Below are 21,692 nucleotides of genomic sequence, written 5' to 3'. Positions count from 1 at the left end.
TTACTGCATGGGGATTGCAATACAAGGATATGGAAGTATTGCTACAATTGTGTAAGGATTTGGCGAATACTGTGCACAATTTTTGTCTCCATATTTAAGGAAGGCTATATTTGCACTGGAGGCAGTACAGCAAAGGTTCATTACATTGGTCCCTGGGATGAGGGGGTTGTCCTATGATAAAAGGCTGAGTGAACTGCATCTGTATTCTCTGGAGTTTAGAAGAATGAGAGGTGATCTCATTGAAACATTCAAGATTATGAAGGGGCTTGACAGGAAAGAAACTGAGAGGTAGTTTTCTCTGGCTTGTGAATCTAGAGCAAATGCGCACAGTTTCAGGATAAAAGGCTGATCATTTAGGACTGAGATGAGAAGAAATTTCTTCACTCAAAGGGTTGTGAACCTTTGGAATTTTCTAGCCCGGAGGGTTGTAGATGTGGCATCATTGAATATATTTAAGGCCAGGGCAGACATGATGGGCAGAGAGGCCCCCTCCTGTGCCATAAATTTTTCTACATTTCCTAAATTTTCTAAATGTCTGAAAAGGAGAAGTGTGCAGGGGTGTGAGGAGAGGCTGGGGAGTAGCAGTACGTGAATTGCTCCTTAGGAGAGCCAGCACAGACAAGACAGCTCGAATGGTTGCCTTCTGTGCTGTAACATTTCTATAATTTTATTCTATAATCAACATATTTTTGTCCACTTCGGTAATCAAGGGATATGGAAACCAGGCAGGAAAGCCCAAGATCTGCCATGATCATATCGAATGGTCTACACCTGCTCCTATTTCTCATGTTCTTATATCAAGTCATGAATGAAATGGAACTTATCCAAAAACACTAGAATCTGGAATGTACTTTCCAAAATACTTGGAGGGAAAGAATTTGCAGGGCCAAGGGAGAAGGACAGGATTTTGGGGCTAACTGGTTAGCTCTTGCAAAGAACTGGCATGGTGAAAATGGGCAAAATAGCCTCTCTGTGCTGTATCATTCTGTGATTCTATGAATCCAATATCCTAGCTCCTCCCCTTCTGTCCTTCAAAGATTTTGCCCCATCCCCCACTGAACCATGCAGTGCACAGGCTTATAGTCCTGTTCAACCCCGAATTGCGATGTGATTGAAATCGGTACACGTGGGCTCCTGATTTCTGGGGACCAACTTCAGGGGCAGTCTCGCATGCCCAATCCTCTAAGGGGGTTTCTGATCCCCCAAGCTGAAACAGTTGTTCGATGATAATGCTTTTTCAGGGCCGAATGCCTGTTTCAGGTGCCAATGCCAAAGTGGGCTTTGTTCCATCCTTTCAGAATTATCATGGTCTAACCAATGTACTTACAGGAGTCAGAGCAAACAGGCATGTATTTCTCTTTTTTATTTAACCCATATGTGGAGCTAGGAGGAGTACAGCACCAAAGTGAGGTGCTGTCAGTCTTTACATCCCCCCACCCCCCCATCACTGTACATCCATAAGGGTTACCAAAGGACTGCTAATGGTGTCGCAACTAACCTAAATTGTGATCTCTGAACTGACAGGCTGCTCACTGGTTTACTGTTTAACTTGGCCTGGGCCGCGCACCAGCACAAACATGGAGATATGAAGTAATCAGTGCGCTGATTGGTTGCCCGTTTCAGGCACAAGTCAAACTTGCACTTCCCTATTTACAACCAATTACCAGGACTAAAGTTCACCTTCATAACATTGTCCACCTTCTAAATTATCTTAAGTCTCCAACACGCCTAGAATCCTCCTCACTGACCTCCTAAGCCCCATTCTATCCAACTTATCTAAAACTCCACGGCCCACATCCTGTCCTGCACATTCATCTGTCCTTCTCTTGTCTTTTGAACCAGTCTTCTCTCTTAGTTCATCCACTCCTACTCATTATCTTGAGACGTTTATTACCTTAAAGATAAATACAAATTACGGTTGAATTTTAATACTTCAACTGAGATCTAAATCCTCCTCATGTCTTAGGATTTATGCTGAGAGGCACAAGTTACAGCTTACCTTCACCTGGAGATGAGGGGAGCACAGGCATCTCCTGTCCTGTTGGAGTTTGTGGAGAACTGTGTGAGCTTGTTTCCTTTGAGCTGCCACTAGAGGCTGCATTCACTGATGCCGCAGCAGACGTAAAATAAATATCTGACTGGAATAAGAGAAACAATTGGCAGGTTAGTCATCTCCCTAGAGCAATAATTTTTTTTTTGAGGGAACTGGATGCTGCAGTTGGTTACATTTTCACCAGTGGGAACGGATTTGAATCTAGCCAAGATTGTCAGAATGAAATTTTCCACTGTAAGGCTCGAATGTGGTGCCGGTGTTAGCATAACCCAAGTGTTTCCCCTGGGTGTGAGTGCACATTGTACAAACTGTCACTGCAGCACACAATGGCAATTTCTATTGAAGTAAAGTGTGTAAAGTAGAACTATTCATAATTGCACAATGGAGGTATTCGTATGTGATTGTAATTAAGCCATATTCTTGTGTCATAGTGAGACACTCATCTGTGTTTGTGTCATGCTCCATGGGCTTTACAGTGGGCACAAAATTTGGAGATGTATTTCCCAGCTTCAATTCCTAAATACGATTAGCACAGAAGATTAATTCTTCCCACAGTAACAAGGCTATAGAGCATTTGCCAACAAACCATGTATGGTATTTAACAAATATACAAACATACTTGGCTACTGCATTTTTGAACACATTTTCATTGGTCTGTATTGAAATAAAACTTTTAAATAAATTTTGAATCTTTCAAATGTCATTAGACCGTGACAACATTACTGTTTCCCAGTTGATCCAGTCCTTGATAAGCCAGGCACCATTTCTGTGTCATCTAGCCCACAGCGACACATCATTTGTCAGAACATAAATGTGTAACTTTGTAATCTGCACCCGAGTCTCATACCTGTGATGCTGTGAGATGAAGGTCAAGCATTACAGCTGTGTGAACGAGGTTTCCATTCACTACCAGGCGAATCTCAATGGAATCAGTAGTGAAGGCCAAAATATAAGGAAACACACAGACTGTGGAAAAGAAAAAGGAACAAAAATGTTATCATAACATTGAGAGAATTTTCTGGTGTAATCTTACGACCTGACATGGCACTATGTAAAAGAAGTTTAGCGTGACAACAAAACAGTGTTGGTCTTGATATGAAGTCTATAGCAGAAAAGGATTTAGTTTCTCTCAAACCTAACTCTGAGCAATGAACTTCGGCCTGTTACTTACAAGTTGGATCTAGATCGGCATCAATTAATCTCTGTTGGTAAAATTTGGCAACTAGAGGAATAAAGTGGCATCCTCATTTGACCGATGTTGCCTTTGGGCCTTGCTGTTGTGGGTGAATTTGCTACTTGCAACCGAGTTATCTGAGAGATTGAGACAAAATTTCCTGAGAAGAGTTCCCTCCTGCAATGTTTAACTATAGCCCTTGAGAGGTTGGCCAAGAATGTACACTGATAGCATGTTACCCTTCCACCAGGCATCTCCCTGTATATTATCACTGCTGATCTTTGTCATCTTATGGAGAATAGGGTGAGTCAGAGGGCCATACTTAAAGGGGAAAAACAAGAAAGGAACAAAACTGAAGTAATTATAAAATCACGTATTTAATGAGTTAAATCTAAATGGAAATTCCTTCTGAAAATCTACCATTGAAAATAACAATGCGTTGTATCAAGAATTCCAAAGATTCACAACCCTTCGAGTGAAGTAATTCCTCTTCATTCTTATTTTAGGAAGGGGACATTTTAAATGATCCTGCAGCTACTGAGTGTAGTTAACTCAGCATCTCTCAGAGGCTGAGTTAACTACACTCAGGGGCTTAAGATAATCCACAGTGGTTATTTTAACCTATGTCTGAAGTCAGCCTGTAACAAACAGACTCTCATACCTATAGCATTAGGAACCTGATTCCAGCTGAAATGGAAATCTGAAGCTGAAGGCTGGATCAATGGAGAACCACCATTAAAGGGACACACCTTTTTGTAGTAACAGACATCTGTAATACAACAGAAGAATACTGCATCACTTTAATGTTAACTGGAACTTAGTGAATGAGCATTTACAGGAGGAGACACTCTAGAAGTACCTAAATCCAGTGTCGCCAACTGCACAGCAAGTATAAAATCAAAGCAAATCTAAGTACACAAGTCCAAGGCACAGGGGGCAGACAGGTTCATTGTGCCAACATTCTGCCAACAGCGCTTTCCTGTACAAGGTGGCCTGGCCAGCTCATGATGTGGCGTTGCTGGTACACCAACATATTAGACCATTGGGACCTCTTGAAAGTTAGGACAGCATATGTAATCCTGGCTTCAGCACAATGTCTGGACTACAGGAGAGTTAACAGGCAATTCGATGATTGGTAAGTAACCGACTGCAGTTTTCGTCTGTGATTGAGAAAGATAGACTGATGCATCAGATGCCAATGTAGCTGTGTTATTTAAATACCGACTCAATGCTACAACACCATTGCATCCAACCGCATGAAAGGCCAGGTTGAACAATGTTACGGAACATATCTACAATTACAAATGCATAGATAACGTCTGCTTTGTTCCTCAATGAAGCTAAACCTTTACAGCCATTAAATCAGTTGCTAGCAAACACATGAAAGTTTTCAACTTACAGTTATAACAGAGTAATAGTCCTGCTTCACCATCTTCATACACATCAATAGCTGCAACAAAATTAACCTGCAATGATAATGGGTAGTGCATAGTGTTGACAAGAAGTATGGAAAGTCTTAACTTTTGAAACAAGGTCTCAATATGCAAGGATAAGTTTCAGTATAGCCAAGACTACTCTTGCCACCAGCCTAACTGAACATTACATTGATAATGCAGAGCAGCAAAGTCTTGTGAGTGTCACTCGCCAGCAGTACCAATCCATCCATTTAATATTTCTGAGCTATATCACTGTTAGATGGACACAGACCCATAGGTCTAAACAAGTTTACAATCTCTCACTCTTGCTGAACAGAAAGGTCATTCCTGAATGTTAAGAGTGCAGCTTATTGATATGGAATACTGCAAAAGAGTAAAAATATACAGACGTATTCATTGCACAAATTATATCAGTCGTTAGAATGTCTACACTTCCCAAACTATGTAACGTAACCAATTATCTGGTAAAATAAATGATACCCAAAAATAGCAAAATAATCCTTGCTATATTTCAAGCTGAAAAACATGTGTGAGAATTGTTGTAGGGTGTTGGTTACGGTTCGGTAGGTCTGGAGGAGTCTTCATAGTCATGGGTAGGTTAACTGTAAGTCTTTATTGACTCTTAGAACAATTTACAAATATATAGTAAAGGGCACAAACTAGGAGCTGTCTCCATGCTTGCTGGTACACATGGCTATGTCCAACACCAGACTGACACTGGGTGCAGGTCACATGCTTCCTACATCACTGTTTGGGTGGTACCGTACTCAGTCCCACATTAACCTTATATGTTCCAGACCTTTATACAACAAGAATATTCTAAAATATTGCAAGGTGGGACTCCTAGTTATACAGCTGAGTCTGCAGCCTTGCTTAGATTTAATACTGCAGTACTGACAGATTCTAATCCTTGCTCATACTTTCATTGGATCAATAGGGCTTAACAAGATAAACAGCTGGAAAACACAAGCGTGACAGCAGACACAAGCAGTAACCATCAGCAGTACCAAGATTCCGACATGGCAATAATGGTGAAAGTACATTAGCTCTCATCTCTGAAGAGAGTAGTAATCTGCCCCACAGGGATGGGGAGGCTACGAGAGGGAGCGTGGAGAACGGAAGGGGTAGGGAATGATCACCTTGGTTTTTCTGTTTGTGTTGCTACTATCATCGGGAAATGGAAAACCCAGATAAAAGCTAAACTTCTCCCTAGCGTGGGGATTGAAATCACTTCCCTGTCAAACTCTCAGCTAAGAGTTCTATCATGCCACAGAATTTACAGCACAGAAACAGGCCATTTGGCCCAATTGGCACATGCCGGTGCTTCAAATTCTCTTCCTCCCACTCCTCTTCCTTTCACTCTATTAGCATATCCTTCTATTCCTCTCTTCCTAATACGTATATCTACATCCTGGGGGGTTATTGTTGACCAGAAACTGAACTGGGCCAGCCATATAAATACAGTGGCTACAAGAGCAGGTCAGAAGCCGGAAATTCTGCGGAGAGTAACCCACCTCCCGACTCCCCGAAGCCTGTCCACCATCCACAAGGCACAAGTCAGGAGTGTGATGGAATACTCCCCGCTTGCCTGGATGAGTGCAGCCCCAACAACACTCAAGAAGTTGACACCATCCAGGACAAAGCAGCCCGCTTGATTGGCACGCGATCCATAACCGAAACCTTCTAACAAACATTGGTAGCAGTGTGTGACATCTACCGATGCACTGCTGCAACTCACCCAGGTTCCTACGACAACACCTTCCAAATCCATGACCTCTATCACCTAGAATAGTGCTTCCCAAACATTTTCCCACTATGACTCCATTTCGAGACTTGAAAATTGCCATGACCCTTTAGCGGGAGCTTTGAAAGTGGAGAGGCCTCTGAGCCTGTGAGCACGAGGAGTGTGGAGAACATTAAGAGCAAGAGTGGGGAGGCAGGCAAAGTGTTTAATCTTCAGGGGTTTTTAAAAACCTGCCCTTTCACAGGGCTTTTTGGAGCAGGAATCAGGCCTCAAAGGACGCCCAATTAGGCAAGGATTTAAAGGGGCCTCGTAGGTGTTAATGTTCAGTCAGCGCTCACAACCCCAGAATCTCATCTCGTGACCCCACTGAGGGCTGTGAACCACAGTTTGGGAAGCCCTGACCAAGAAGGGCAAGGGCAGAAGATGCATGGGAACGCCACCACCTGCAAGTTCCCCTCCAAGCCACACACCATCCCGACTTGGAACTATGTCGTCGTTCCTTCACTGTCTCAGGATCAAAATCCTCGGACTGCCTTCCTAACAGCACTTTGGGTGTACTTACACAACCTGGACTGTGGAGGTTCAAGAAAGCGGCTCACCATCACCTTCATAAGGGTAATAAGGGATGGGCAATAAATGCTGGCCTAGCCAGCGACACCCACAACCTGTGAAAGAATAAATTTAAAAAAGCTTCCCCTTAAAGGCATGTCTGCTATTTGCCTTAATTACTCTATGTGGTAGCAGGTTCCGCATTCTTACCACTCTGGATGAAGTTCTCCCAACTTCCCTATTTGATTACTGGTAACTATTTTATATATATGGTGGCAAGTTTTGAATTCTCCCACGAGTGGAAACATTTTCTCTTCATGTAGCCTATGAAAACCTTTCATAAACCTAAAGGCCTCTATCAGGCCACTACAGAAAAGAGCCCCAGCTTGTTCTGTCTTTCCCATAAGCAAGTTAGCGTGAAGTTCTGTGGCCCTATGTAAATGGTTTTGTGAAGAAAATCCTGGTTTTCTCAAAAACAATAAACCAATAGTTCTGTTGATCTTGAGCTGACAGAATGGTATACAATAGCCACCACTGAGTATGAGAACTGCTGGGCAGGCATTCTTCACACAACTATACAGCTATATGGGAAAATAATACAACAAAATGGCAGTGTGTTCACCAGCGGTAAATGCCATACCATCCAGTCAGCAGCTTGCCTTATTCCATGGCTTTCAATCATACAGAGCTGAATACACTGAAGCAGCCTGGTCTACAGAAGCACAGTATTATACACTACAGACAGCAAAGGTCTTAGCAACGAGTGCACTAGAGGCTGTGTTAAACTCAGATCTATTAGAATCATAGAAAGCTTACAGCACAGGGGGCCACTTGGCCCCATGTCTGTGCCAGCGAAAAATTAGCCACCCAGCCTAATCCCACTTACCAGCATTTGGTCTGTATCCCTGCAGATTACTGCACTTCAGGTGCACATTCAGGCACATTTTGAATTAGCTGAGGTTTTCTGCTTCTACCATCTTTTCTGGTAGTGAGTTCCAGTTCCCTATCAGCCTCTGGGTGAAAATAAAATTATCTCACCTCTAATCCTACTACCAATCAATCACTTTAAGTTTATGCCCCCAAGTCACTGACCTCTCTGCTAAGGTAACTTCTCATCCACTCTTTGCAGGGCCCTCACAATTTTGTGGCTGATGAGGGAAAATTCAACAAAAGGCTAAGTTATAGGAAGAAATAGATTTGGAATAATACAAGTGTCTTGCCGTGGAGATTAAAATAGACTTCATTAAATAAGAGCCATTACACGTTAAAAAGAGAAAACTGAATTGAATATTGTTGAACTAAAGTGAGGATTAAAATATGAACTTTCAGCACCATGGAGACCTCCTTCTCCCTAGGAGAGAAAAAAAGGATGGATATTCTTGCAGGTTCAATGTCCTACCGCATCCAGCTGAAAAAACTTTGTCGCCGTGGTAACAATTATCGATTGGAACACCAGGAGTCAGAACTTTTGATAATGAGCTTGTCATCACTGTGCAAGAAACAGGAAATTGAAGCTATTTGATTCAATACAACTTTTGAAAGCACATCTAAAGGATGTTCATGACTAAATGCCAAGATTACAACACTGGGAACAATTACTGGAGTGGTAAAGGTGTAAGAATGATAAATCACACAATTAACAGGAGGAAGCAGATGAGATGAAAGCAGCCAGAATTTGTGAGAACACAGGAGTTGTTTCACACGCTGGTTGATGAATGGATAGAGGCTGCTCAAATCTCTGCGGGGCCATTTGAACGAAGATTTCAAAGTGTACATGTCTCTGTCCCATTTATCTAAGCAAATCTAGTGATCATAGGTAAAATCAGAAACTCCTGTGAGTGCCTTAAGAGCGGCAATTCCAACAAGACCATATGAGGAAGGTGCATCAGCATCACTTGCACCATGTGGTGATGCTGTTGCCACTAACTCCCCACAGTTGGTTTTACATTTCATACATATGTCACGAAATGATAACATTTTTCATCATATTTTTATAGGCTTATGGGTGTGAGTGTGGATGGTTCTGTCTGTGTGACTGATTTAATTGAATCAGAGTCAGATAGACTGCAAGGTTGAAATTATCAAAAGAATTAGGTGTAACGCAGACTTTTGAAATGGATGGATAACCTAGGATGAGGGTTCCACAGAAAAGGTGTGAATGAAATATGCATTTTTAGATAAGTGAAAGGATTGTTTGATTTTCAAAGGTATGGTAGGATGTTTGCAACAAACAAGATAAGCAAGGCCAAGCAGTATATTTATTTTTTCCCAAAGGTACTGACCATATTGGCAACAAGAAAGATTTGTATATTATGGGAAAAGTAAATTTCCGAAGCTGGCTCGTTGGTCTAGGGATATGATTCTCGCTTAGGGATTTTTATGGTGTGAGTATACAAGAGGTCCCGGGTTCAATTCTGGTCACCACATTACCAGAAGGATATGGAGGCGTTGGAGCGGGTGCAGAGGAGATTTATCAGGATGTTGCCTGGTCTGGAGATTATTAGCTAAGAGGAGAGGTTGGAGAAACTTGGATTGTTCTCACTAGAGCGACAGAGATTGAGGGGCGACTTGATAGAAGTTTACAAAATTATGAGTGGCATGGACAAAGTAGATAGTCAGAAGCTTTTTCCCAGGGTGGAAGAGTCAATTACTAGAGGACATAGATTTAAGGTGAGAGGAGAAAACTATAGAGGAGATGTGCGGGGCAAATTTTTTTCGCAGAGGGTAGAGTGTCAGGAATTCGCTGCCAGAGGAGGTGGTGGAAGCAGGTACGATAGTGGTGTTTAAGAGGCAGCTTGACAAATACACGAAATGGATGGGAATAGAGGGATACTGACCCCGGAAGTGCAAAGTGTTTTAGTTGACGGGCAATATGATCGGCGCAGGCTTGGAGGGCCAAAGGGCCTGTTCCTGTGCTGTACTTTTCTTTGTTCTTTAAAGACATGTAGAACAATGGTATTTTACACATTAAAGAGAGAGAAACATATATAAAGAAGGATGGAAGGTTATGTGGGGTGTGGCTGTGTAACATCTTGAAAGGTACGCCATGTAAAGCAGCCTTGGGAAAAAGCCTCTAGCCACTTTTGTAGAAGTTTGCTGTATCCAGTAACTAAATTTTTGTGTTAAAAAGTCTTTGGAATTCTACTGTTGAGTGTGTGCTTGTGGTAACCTTACTGGATTGCCTATTTAAATTTAAAATCTATTTTGGACTGTTGCCATAAAAGGGGTGTGCAGTTGGGAGTCAAATTAGTTAGGAGTTTTGGGATCTGTTATAGTGTTAAGTAACTGTAATCTTATGTCTGTGTTTGAATTTTTTTTTTGTTAATAAATGTTTTAATTTAATTTTTAAAATCTCTAAAGTTGTTAGCGGACTCACTACTTCTGAATTCAGTGCACAAAACTTCTCGTAATAAGTACAAATTGCAAAACAGTTGTAATAGCATGGCCAAGTTTCCCTTGTGGATTTTGTCTGCCAGGCACATATCACCTGCCATGTCATAACACATAGCTCAGATGTCCAATGGTTTGCCATTTTTCTGGTATTGTTAGGGGCAGCTTTGCATGATCACTGGTAACAGAAAGGCAGTCTTCACTACAAACATATGTTAATTGGAGTGAGTCATTTGGACAAAGCTAGATCTATTTTGAGCGTTTTCCAATATTTTTGCTGCCTGTGATGCAGTAATCCAGCTGGCAGCACTGCAATAATGAACATCGTGAGAAAATTACATAGAAGTAAGGACAGAGCAGCATTTGGTGCACTTGACCTGAAGGATAACAACATCCTGTAACTAGACAAACAGCATGTTCCCCGGCACAATATCAGTGAAACTCAGTGCATAACATCATCATCAAAAGTTTTAACTCCCAGGTAAATACTGATTGTAACATGGAGACAAAGGGCTGATTTCAATTTTCGGTGGTAGTGGGAAACAGTGGGTGCAGATTGACTACCCATTAAATACCAATCTGATCTTCCTCTCTCACGGGCAGGATTTTCCCCCCATTGGGGGGGGGGGTGGTAGTTCAAGTGTGGGCATACAAGAGGCGTGCTTCCGATCAGCACCCCCAATTGGGGGGGGGGGGGGGGGGCGCCGCCATTTTATGTGGGTGGGCCAATTAAGGCCCACCCAGCGTGACGTCCTCACGGAAGCACTGTGCACTCCCTGTGCGGGCAGTGGGAGGTGGGGGGCGGGGGGGGGGGGGGGGAGCGGTGTGTGCGTGTGCGGCGGGGGACACTCATCTCCCTGAGGCTTAGTGCTGCCTCAAGGAGTTCGGCTCTACAACGAAAAATATTAAAAATAAGGAAAAAAAAATCCCTGACACGTCCCCTCATGTGACACTGTCACATGAGTTGGGACCTGTCCATAACTTTTTAAAAAGCTTTAATTAAATTTTTTAAAACCTACATGAAACCTCATTCCACCCGTGGATGAGGTTTCATGCTTTTTCTAATGCCTGCCAGGGCTCCCGGCCTGCCCGCCAACCCTAAGGTTGGACGGGCAGGTCCATTAATTACTTCAATGACTCTGCCAATAGCCTCAATTGGCCATTGACAGGTCAACAGGCGGGCAGCTGATTTTGCTGCGCCCCCGCCTTCCTGAAAATTTAAATGGGGCACGGTGACATTGGGAATTCCACCCAATGTCACTGTACATCATTTTATCTGTCCACGAGCGAGCCTCGCCCTCCCCGCTCGCCGACAGGAAAATCCTGCCCCATGTCTTCAATGATGAACAAGGCCTACAATGGGCAATGTGTCAGCCCTGGCTCAGTTGGCAGCTCACTCACCTCTGACTGAGGAAGTTCTGGGTTCAAGTTCCACTCCAGGGCTTGAATGCTAAAATCAAGGCTGACACTCCGGTGCAGTACTGAGGGAGTACTGCACTGACAGAGGTGCTGCCTTTCGGATGAAACATTAAACTAAGGCCTCCACTGCCTGCGCAGGAGGATGTAAAAGATCCATGGCACTATTTTGAAGGAGAGCAAGGGAATTATCCCCACTGCCCTTATTAATACTTATCCCTCAATCAACATCCCAAACAGAGATTATCTGGTCATTATCACATTGCTGTTTGTGGGAGTTTGCTACATGCAAATTGGCTGCTGTATTTCCTACATTACAATAGTGATTACAGCCAATAAAGTACTTTTTGAAGTATAAAGTGCTTTGAGATGCCAAGTAATCATGAAAAGCGCTATATAAATGCAGGTCTTTTTTTTCTTTTATGTGACTCAGACAGGCCTAAAGAAATAGTGCCACACTGGTTCCTGTGAGGCTGGCAGCCGAGGGACATTGTTAGGGCAGCACTGGAGGGAGCTTACCCTGCATCCGGCTGTGCTACGCCAGACATTTGAATAAAGAGGATATGGAAAATGATCCATTTCCCTCTGCATTAACATCTCAGATAAGCACAAAAAACATTAAACGGCTAGTTTTTAATGAGAATAGTGAACAATGTGAAGTAGCCCAGTCATCAGAATGAAGGGTCTTTCATCTGAAGTGTTAACATGTCCTCTTCTCCTAACAGATGCTGACAGATCTCCATGCGTTTAAGGATTTTCTGTTTACTTATTATAGGATATTTAAATTCCAACCATTTTCTTCTTGCTGTAGGACAAATTCCTGTCACTGTTGTACAGGTTAACTTGATTCAATTAAAGGCACCTAGAGATTTCAGTCCGCCCTGATTCTTGGACATAAAATTGGCTGCAAGCCAAGCAGAACATTTTATCATTATATAAAATCACACTAAACTTAAAAGATATTTCAATAATAGCCCTCATAAGCCATGAAAAAGTGTTGCCTTTCTAAGTTTGAAATGTAATCCTGCTTTAATGAATAAGTGCAACAATACACAGGGAACTGAGTAATGCTCCAGATTTTCAGCTTGTCCATGAACAAGGACCCTATTAATTTCCTTTTCTTCAAAATGACATGTGCTGCTAAAGACTTCTAATTCATGCTGTCTTTTCGTTACACAAAAAATTATTCGTTTAATCTCCATTCCCAGTTTTATGTTAGGATGCGCACATTTACATGAACCCGAATGATTTCCAGGACAATTAAATAGCTCTGAGCCACTCAAAGTGAAAATTGTTAAGGTAAGATGCAGGTTTTCCATTGGCTAGTTACATGCCTTGAGCTCTGTACTCACCTTACTTGCATCAACATGGTGCAACCTGTAGGATTCCCCCGTGCTCTCGTTCACTAAGTCAAACTGATGGCGGTATGCAACACAGATTAGGTTGTCATTTTCTCCAGTGGGTCCATCCACAAGGGTCATTACGACGGGTGGGTCAGACAAGCATATTTCCTGTGCACAGACAAAGAGGGCAAAGTGATTACATCTGAGAGGTGGAAAGAAAAGGAAGAACCCTATTTCCACAGAATCTTAAATAGGCTCAGTAAAAACTGCAGTCATATGAGCAGGGGAGTGGAACTAACTAGATTGCTCTTCAAAAGAGCCAACAGACATAATAGACTGAATGGCCTCCTTCTAGGCTATACCATTCTGTGATTCTATGATTTCCCAATGAGCTTCAGTGCGCTTCTTGCATCTGAATCGGACAGACATGAGCCTAAGTCTCCTTCCAAAGTGCCACATTATCAGAGGTGCCGTCTTTTGAATGAGATTTTAAACCAAGGCCCCATCTGTCCTGTCAGATGGATGGAAAAAAAATCCATGGCACTATTTGAAAAGCAAGGGAGTTCTTCCTGGTGTCCTGGGTATTATTTATCCTTCAATCAACATCATGAAACCATATTATCTGGTCATTATAACATTGCTGTTCTTAGGAGCTAGCTTGGACTCAAATTGGCTGCTGCATGACTGCAGTGGTCATACTTCAAAAGCATTCCATTGACAGTAAAGCACTTTGGGGTTTCCTAAAGTCATGAAATTGGCTATATAAATGCACATTTTTCTTTATCCAGCCAATAAAAGAAAGATTTGCATTTGTATAGCGCTCTTCTGAACCACTGGACATCTCAAAGCACTTTACAGTCAATTCAAGGCAATAGTTAGACCACACCTAGAATACTGTGAACAGTTTTGGTCCCCTCATCTGAAGAAAGATATACTGGCATTGGAGGCAGTCCAGAGAAGGTTCACTAGGTTGATCCTGGGTATGGAGGGATTTACTTATGAGGAGAGGTTGAGTAGGTTGGGCCTGTACTCATTGGAGTATAGAAAAATGAGAGGCGACCTTATTGAAACATATAAGATTCTTAGGGGGCTTTAACAGGGTAGATGCTGAGAGGTTGTTTCCCCTTGTGGGAGAGTCTAGCACCAGAGGGCATAATCTCATCGTAAGGGGTCGCCCATTTAAAACAGAAATGAGGAGGAATTTCTTCTTTCACAGGGTAGTTAATCTGTGAAATTCTTTACCTCTGAGGGCTGTAGAGGCTGGGTCATTAAGTATATTCAAGACTGAGATAGACAGATCTCAGGAATCAAGGGTTATGGGGAAAAGACAGGAAAGTGGAGTTGAGGATTATCAGATCAGCCATGATCTCATTGAATGGCGGAGCAGGCTTGATGGGCCGAATGGCCTACTTCTACTCCTACGTCTTATGGTCTTATGAAGTACTTTTTAAAGTGTAGGCATTGCTGTGGAAAACGCAGCAGCCGATATGCGCTCAATGAATTATTTTTCGAATATAAACACTTTTTTTATGCTTGACAGCCAATTTGCACATAGCAAAGTTCCACAAACAGCAATGAGATAAAAGTTGAATGAATCTGTTTTTGATAGCGTGGTTCAGGGACAAATGCTGGCTTGGAAAACAGGATGATATCTGTTACTTAACACAAAAAAACTAAGAACCCATCTGGTTGTTAAAGGTCCTATGCAAAAGATGGCACCTCCATCAATGAAGCACTCCTTTAGTGATGCAATAAAGGTCAATCTAGATTATTTAGCCCAGTCCTGGAGTGTGGCTTGTACATGCAGCCTTCTGATTCTGAAGGAGATTGGCATTAATTAAACTGTGCTGGCTCTATTAAATTTATATAAGACATCAAAAGAATCAATTGCAAGTGAATTTATTTTTTCTTAAAACCAAAATGCACAGCAATCATTATCTTTGGTAGGTGAGCTATTGTTATTTTATCCTTCAAAATTATGACAATCAAAAGGAAATGAACTGAACACTCTAGGGAAAAGTCAACCTTTCCTTCGAGAACGTTGGGGATTTTAGGGCCTCACCAAGGTAGGGAACAGGGGCGGATGATGCCAGCCATTTTAGGGGAGGGTTCAGGACCCTGCAAGGCTGCCCGTCCCCACAAGTCAGGTAGTCAATTAGGCTCATTAAGGTCCTTGTTAATGATCATTAAAGGAGGATCATTGAGATTTTCCAATCAGCCTCCAGTTTTCCCATGTGACAGGGAGCAGTACAGCTGCGTGGAGGTGAGCAGCCAGCAGCAGGCCTGGATGCCGGTGTTCCAGGCAGGTCTACAGGCTGTCCCTGCCTGCGGGATGGGGGTGCAGCTAAAGGCCATCCAGTAGAGGGATATTCCACAACCCCCGCCCCCCAGCCACCCACCGACCCCTCCAACTCCCAACAGTGGTGGCCTGGCTGCTTTTTCTGTTTGATTTTTTTTTTAAGGGCTGGGGAGAGGAAACCTTCATGTTGAAGTGCCCTCTATCTATCCTTTACTGCAGCGGGATGCTCCTCTGATTGGCCCTCCAGCTTTGATAGCCCTCATTGCCACACTTAATTGGATGCCAATTATGGGGGTGCCCTGGTCAAAATCCCAATGAGTTTCTACATCGCCCGAGGTTGAGTCTGGGATCCAGAAACAGTCCCAGCTCCTGTTTCCCACCCCTGAAGCAAAAATTCAGCCCTGTACCTTCACAATTTCAAACTGTGTCAATCAATTAACAAATAAACTGATATCACAGAGGAATGGTAAAAGAAAATGTCCATCAAATTTAAGGTGAAAAGTGTTACACTTGTGCAAGCGTTTGCATCAGTTACATGGGCTCGCTCATTTGCATATCTATTGGAGGTGTCATTAGCAATGTCAAAGATTGTCCATAATTTGTGAAAAGATGGCAGCACATCATCAAAAACAGGGCTTATTAAAATTTGGACACTCTTTTCAATTAGAGTTCCTTCTAATCAAAGGAATGCAGATGTGGACTAACTGGACATGGTTCTATTACCTTCAGTCTTCACAGTGGTGTTGCACTCTCCACATGAGAGGCCTGCTCCCCAGCAATATTCCAAGTGAAGCAAAGTCCAACAATCAGATTGATTTGACCCAACTATCACCCCTCTCCTAATCTTACTCAGTTCTGTTGAAGGGTCGTGAGGACTCGAAACGTCAACCTTGTTCATCTCCGCCGATGCTGGCAGACCTGCTGAGTTTTTCCAGGTAATTCTGTTTTTATTTTGATATGCAAGGGTAAACCGCTGCGGTTACAAAAATCTTACCCTGATGTACTGGAATTCCTCAACAGGTGATTCTGCAGATGTTTGCAGGCTTGGAAAGCTGTTGAGATTTTTCTTCGTAATGAGCAGCAGCTTGTTCCGAATGGCTGTGACAATCCGCAGCTCAGTGCCATGATGCGTGTTGATGGCGTACAAATGGCAGCCTTTTGAGGCAAAACAGTAGAAATATAGAGTGGCAGTCTGTGATGTGACAAGACACTTTAGCACTGCATATTGAAGGCTGTGTGTCCCCGTGACCACTAGTTCCTTCACAACAACAAACATTCTGCTCTTCTGAATGTTTCAAAAAGACCGAAATTGAAAATTCCATCTTTTGTGACTTTGAATGGTTCCTGTGGTTTTCAACCTTAGAGAAAGCAAGGGATTTCCTGCCAATATTGGCACACTCCTGGAGGGCCCCTGCATATATTGGTACAATCCAAAGGACTCCCTGCAACTACAGGTACACCTCTGGAGTACTCAAACCACAGCTTCTAAAAAAATGGCACCAGTGTCCCAATGAAAATAGCGGTCTCTGCATAGTGAGCCTATTTTCCTTAACACTCGGCACAATGTCAATTCCACAACCGTTGACCTTTGACTATCAGAAAGGAATTGTGACCTAGAAGTGAATGTTGACAAAATTAGTGGGTGAATACTTAACAAGTTGTATAAACACCTGTTTCACCATTCTAAATTAATATTTGAATGCCTCTGTTAAAATAGTAATCAGATTAAAATAGTAGCCCACATTCATTAAATCTTCATCCATTAATATTTCACATGTCCTTTAGTAGGGGTGTAGCTTTAAACGATATTAGAATTCTGCTGGTTTACTGAGAGAGGAACTCGTGTTCAGTATGATAAATGTATTCACGTTTTAAGGAGTGCAGGTTCCACAAGTTCACAGCTGATTGGTAAAGCTTGAAAATTAAAGGATATATTCTTGTTTTACTTTGACAAAGTTGGCAGAGGTTACCCGACGAAGGTTAATATGTATACTATGATGCAAAACAATAACTCTAGTGTGAATTCTCACCACCACCACCACATGTTGTAGTGCGATCTCCACTCTTAGCCCGTGGTGAATTATCCTCATTAGTTGTTTGAAAAATGTATAGAACATTGTGGTGACACTCACTCTAGGGAACATATTCTCGAATGGCACTAATTATTAATGTATGTTACCTTTTGTTTTTTCAAGCTTGTTGTCCTTGCAATCGGATTTGCTCCTCACCAGTTGCTTTTCCTCCAGAGCTTTCTTGATTGCGCTCAGTCTAAAGACGAACAGACGTGCATCTTTCCCTGTGGGGAGAAGCAACACATTTTGCTTATATTCAATGACAGACAAGCAGAAAAGGAAGGCGCAAGCTTCACTGCAACCTCAGTGTGGCAGATACATCTGTTCTCACTGGATTCCATCCAGGTAGAGTGAGGGAATGAGAAAACGCAAGGAGAATTGCCCGTCTTCCTGGCCCATCTTTCGAAACCTCAAGATGTGGCTGGCCCTGGCAAGGCTACAGTTCATTTCCCATTGCCAGCTGCTCTCCGTGGCAACTGTTTTTACAACTGGGTGGTTTGCAGATAGACCTTTAGGAGGATATCATTTAAACAAGAAAACATCAGCTTTCATTGTCATTTCTGCTGTTACCAGGTCACAAATGACCAAATTTATTGAATTCAGACGCACAATTTGTCATTTTAAAAAATTCTTCCATGGGAAGTTGCTGCAGCTGGCAAGGCCAGCATTTTTTGCTCATCCCTAATTGCCCTTGAACTGAGTGGCTTCAGAGGGTGGTTATGACTCAACCACATTGCTGTGGGTCTGCAGTCACATGTAAGCCAGACCAGGTAAGGGTGGCAGATTTCCTTCCCTAAAGGGTATTAATGAACCAGGTGGGTTTTTAAGAACAGATAGTTTCATGATCACCACTAAGTGAGACTAGCTTTCAATGTGGTGGGGTTTGAACTTGCGGCCTATGGGTTACTAGTCTAATCTCATAATCACAAAACTGGCAGAGCTGGTTAGGCAGACAATAAAATGTTGCATAATTCCATTCCGAATATTTATATATTGATGCAGAGGAGAGAAGGGTATTCATGCACATTTATCCCTACCTAAATCATGTTTGAGCAACTCAACCTCGTTAGTTGATTATTATTTAACACGTTCCTTTTACACAAGGGTGAGTTATGAATCTGTTTGCATGGCAGGACACACACGAGTGGGTTTTGACTTTGGGGGGGTTACTGTAAGGCAGGTGACATAGGATCAACTGCACAATTATCCACCTCTGGTCAATGGGAATGAATATGGGGAGAAATGTCTGACAGGCAGCTGCCCTAATAACCAGGGCAACATCACATGATTAGGGAAAGGAGCTGCAGCAGTGAAAAGGCCCAAAATGACATTGTTTGAATCCAGTCAGCATGAAGGTTTCAGACAGGGAGATGCATTCTGGAAGGTGGCGGCAATGTACTTTGGCCAACAATGGGCAACCTTCTCTCCTTTTCTGCTGGTGATGCTTCTCCACAATAATAAGTATGGTTGATGCACCAGTGGGGAGAGGCATATGGCAGGTAACTGATCTAACACCCATTTTACACTATTGGCCAAAGGCGAAGTTACTCTCCCCATGCAGTGATACTCGCATTACAGCAGGCGATCCTGGCAAGAGCCACCTCACTGGTTACAATTGTCCTTTTGCAATTAAATCCAGTGCAAATCAAAAAAGCAACTACAAGGCATGAGTAAAAGATATCTCAACCTTTCAAATCTCCTCGTGTTGACAACTTGTATTGTAATAGAAACTGGCTCCTTTATGCCGATGGCAGAATTATGGGCCTACGCTTGGCTGTGTATACTGGAAAGTGCAGTACAGCTAATACAGAGAGTCCTGTGCACCACTGGCCAGCTGCAGTCCAACAGTGTAAAAATGCCCTTTGATGCGTTACAGAGCCAATTTGAAAAATGTCAGGATTCATGCTAGTGAACATTCGCATTGCTGTGCCAAGTTTCACCAATGGAAGAGGGGAGGATTTTACCTCCACTCCACACATTGATTGTTCTTTTAATGAAGAAGGATTTCTTGATGTCAATCTTATACTTACCTTTTACCCTCTTAATACATGACATTTTCCACCACTGACTCTCAGGGGGAGGGTCAGACAGGCAAAACAGGGTTTTGACAGGACATAACGTACTTTCTCCTCAATTACAGAGCTAGAAATGTAGATTAACTCCATAAAAGTGTTGCAATTTGTTCTATTTACTTGTTCCCATAAACTTATCAAGCTTTGAATCTGCTAAGATCTGCCATTCTGCCAGGTCATATTAAAAGCAAGACAAATACGTTCCTAAGTTGATGGACACGATAACATAAGAATCATTGTAACACCTGTAAAGTTCCTGTAGTTAATACAACCTTGGGGATATGTTACAGTTTCTTGCATTTGCAGTTATCAATTCTAAAACCAGCAGCAAGAAATGCTCTTTTAATCATTCCATTTAATGGACATTGTAAACGCTGCATACCCTGGTCGAAACCTTGAACTAATATCATTCCCCCACTCATTAAAGCCATTCTTTTATATACATAATAAATATCAATAGCTAAGACTTATCATTTCAAAGCGGCTTACAGGTCACTGCAGCTATTGGGGTCGCTGGTAAAACCCTTTTTCTTGTAATTGATACAATAATAAAAGCCTGGTATGTGAGCATGAATGAGCATTCAGCTATAGATTACAAAACTTACCTTTAGATGAGACAGCCACAATGCAGCATCCTGTCAGCTATTGAATTTCACTGGATAATGTCATATTTCCACAGGCAGACGGAGAGGCCCACATACCTTACATTTTAATGAATCAAGCAATTCAGAAGAGAAATGATACCAGGTGAAGCTCGAGAAGAGGCATCACCAATGGGCCCCTCAGTGGGAGCATTTACAAGCATAAAGACAGTTTCTTTTTATTCTTCAGTGATATGTGGGTGTCCTTCCTTAAAGGACATTAGTGAACCAGGTGAGTTTTTACAACAATTGATGATAGTTGTCACTGTCATTACTGAAACTAGCTTTATATTCCAGATTTTTTTTATTGGTTGAATTTAAATTCCACCAGCAGCCATGGTCGGATTTGAACCAGTCTCCCCAGAACATGAGCCTGGGGCTCTGGATTGCTAGTGCAATGATATTACCACTACACCACCAACTCCCTGTATAATAAAAAAAGTATCTTCAAGATCACATGATTCCTGCTCTCGCCAGCCAAAGGCCGACCTCATATGATAATTCTCACTGGAGCTCACCTTTGTCAGATCTGGTGAGCAAGAGGTCCTGAGTTTCCAAGATGTCCATCTGTTTCACTGGCAACGTCCTGTCAAAGACCGGCACTGGGGTCTGCCCCTCTACATAAACCAGAAACAACCAGCATTGAAATTAGGCAAGTCTCGCATACCTCAAAAAAAAATTAAACCTTTCCCCGCAGTCTAAAATTGTCAAAAACAAATGAAAGTATAATCCTGCAGATGCTGGAAATCTTAAATAAAAACAGAAGGTACTGGAAATTCTCAGCAGGTCTGTCAGAATTGGTGGAGAGAGAAAAAGAGTTAGAGTTTCGAGTTGAATATGACTCTTCTACGGAAGAAAGTTCTGAGGAAGAGTCATAACTAACTTGAAATGTTAACTCTGTTTCTCTCTCCACAGATGCTGCCAAACCTGCTGAGTATTTCCAGCACTTTCCGTTTTTTATTTCAAAATGACATGAAACTAGGACAAAATGTTTTTGGAGCCATTGTTTAAGGTCTGGATGGCATGGTGGCGCAGTGGTTAGCGCTGCTGCCTCACAGCTCCAGGGACCTGGGTTTGATCCTGAGCTCAGGTGTCTGTCTGTGTGGAGTTTGCACAATCTCCCTGCTTCTGTGTGGGTTTCTGCCAGGCGCTCTGGTTTCCTCCCAACGTCCAAAGACGTGCTGATTAGGTGGATTGGCTATGTAGATTGTCCCCTAACGTGTGTGCCTTGTGATGGATTACCATCCCGTCCTGGGTGTACCCAGCCTAGCGCCCATCGCCTGTCGGGATAGGCTCTGATTCCCTGTGATCCTGAATTGGATGAAGCGTTTCTGGAAAAGTGCTTAAGGCCTCACTGGGACACTTCACTATGTGTGATGTCAACAGTCTCTCCATCTAATCTAGTGCCCCACTGTACTAGGAACGCAGCATTAGTTTTGCAGTTTGTATCAAAGCCATAAAAAGTAAACTTTACAAAAAAAGTTAAATGCAATTAAAACAAAA

At 42.5% G+C, this 21,692-nt stretch overlaps 1 protein-coding gene across 3 annotated transcripts in view; it reads right to left on the bottom strand.

Annotated features, from left to right (window-relative positions):
* The window catches only part of garnl3 (GTPase activating Rap/RanGAP domain like 3), a 489,806-nt gene that overhangs the window by 44,065 nt on the left and 424,049 nt on the right, over positions 1–21,692 (bottom strand). For all 3 annotated transcript variants that reach the window (XM_041193696.1, XM_041193695.1, XM_041193697.1), the window contains 8 exons: positions 20,708–20,806; positions 17,584–17,700; positions 16,399–16,559; positions 13,115–13,273; positions 4,627–4,693; positions 3,889–3,996; positions 2,901–3,019; positions 2,000–2,138 (listed from right to left, as the gene is read on the bottom strand). In XM_041193696.1, the coding sequence (XP_041049630.1) occupies positions 2,000–2,138; positions 2,901–3,019; positions 3,889–3,996; positions 4,627–4,693; positions 13,115–13,273; positions 16,399–16,559; positions 17,584–17,700; positions 20,708–20,806 (969 nt within the window). The remainder of the gene's footprint in view (positions 1–1,999; positions 2,139–2,900; positions 3,020–3,888; positions 3,997–4,626; positions 4,694–13,114; positions 13,274–16,398; positions 16,560–17,583; positions 17,701–20,707; positions 20,807–21,692) is intronic.

The sequence above is a fragment of the Carcharodon carcharias genome, chromosome 8 (assembly GCF_017639515.1).
Source record: "Carcharodon carcharias isolate sCarCar2 chromosome 8, sCarCar2.pri, whole genome shotgun sequence".
In the NCBI taxonomy this organism is placed as follows: Eukaryota; Metazoa; Chordata; class Chondrichthyes; order Lamniformes; family Lamnidae; genus Carcharodon; species Carcharodon carcharias.
This window is presented reverse-complemented; position numbering and strand designations above follow the sequence as displayed.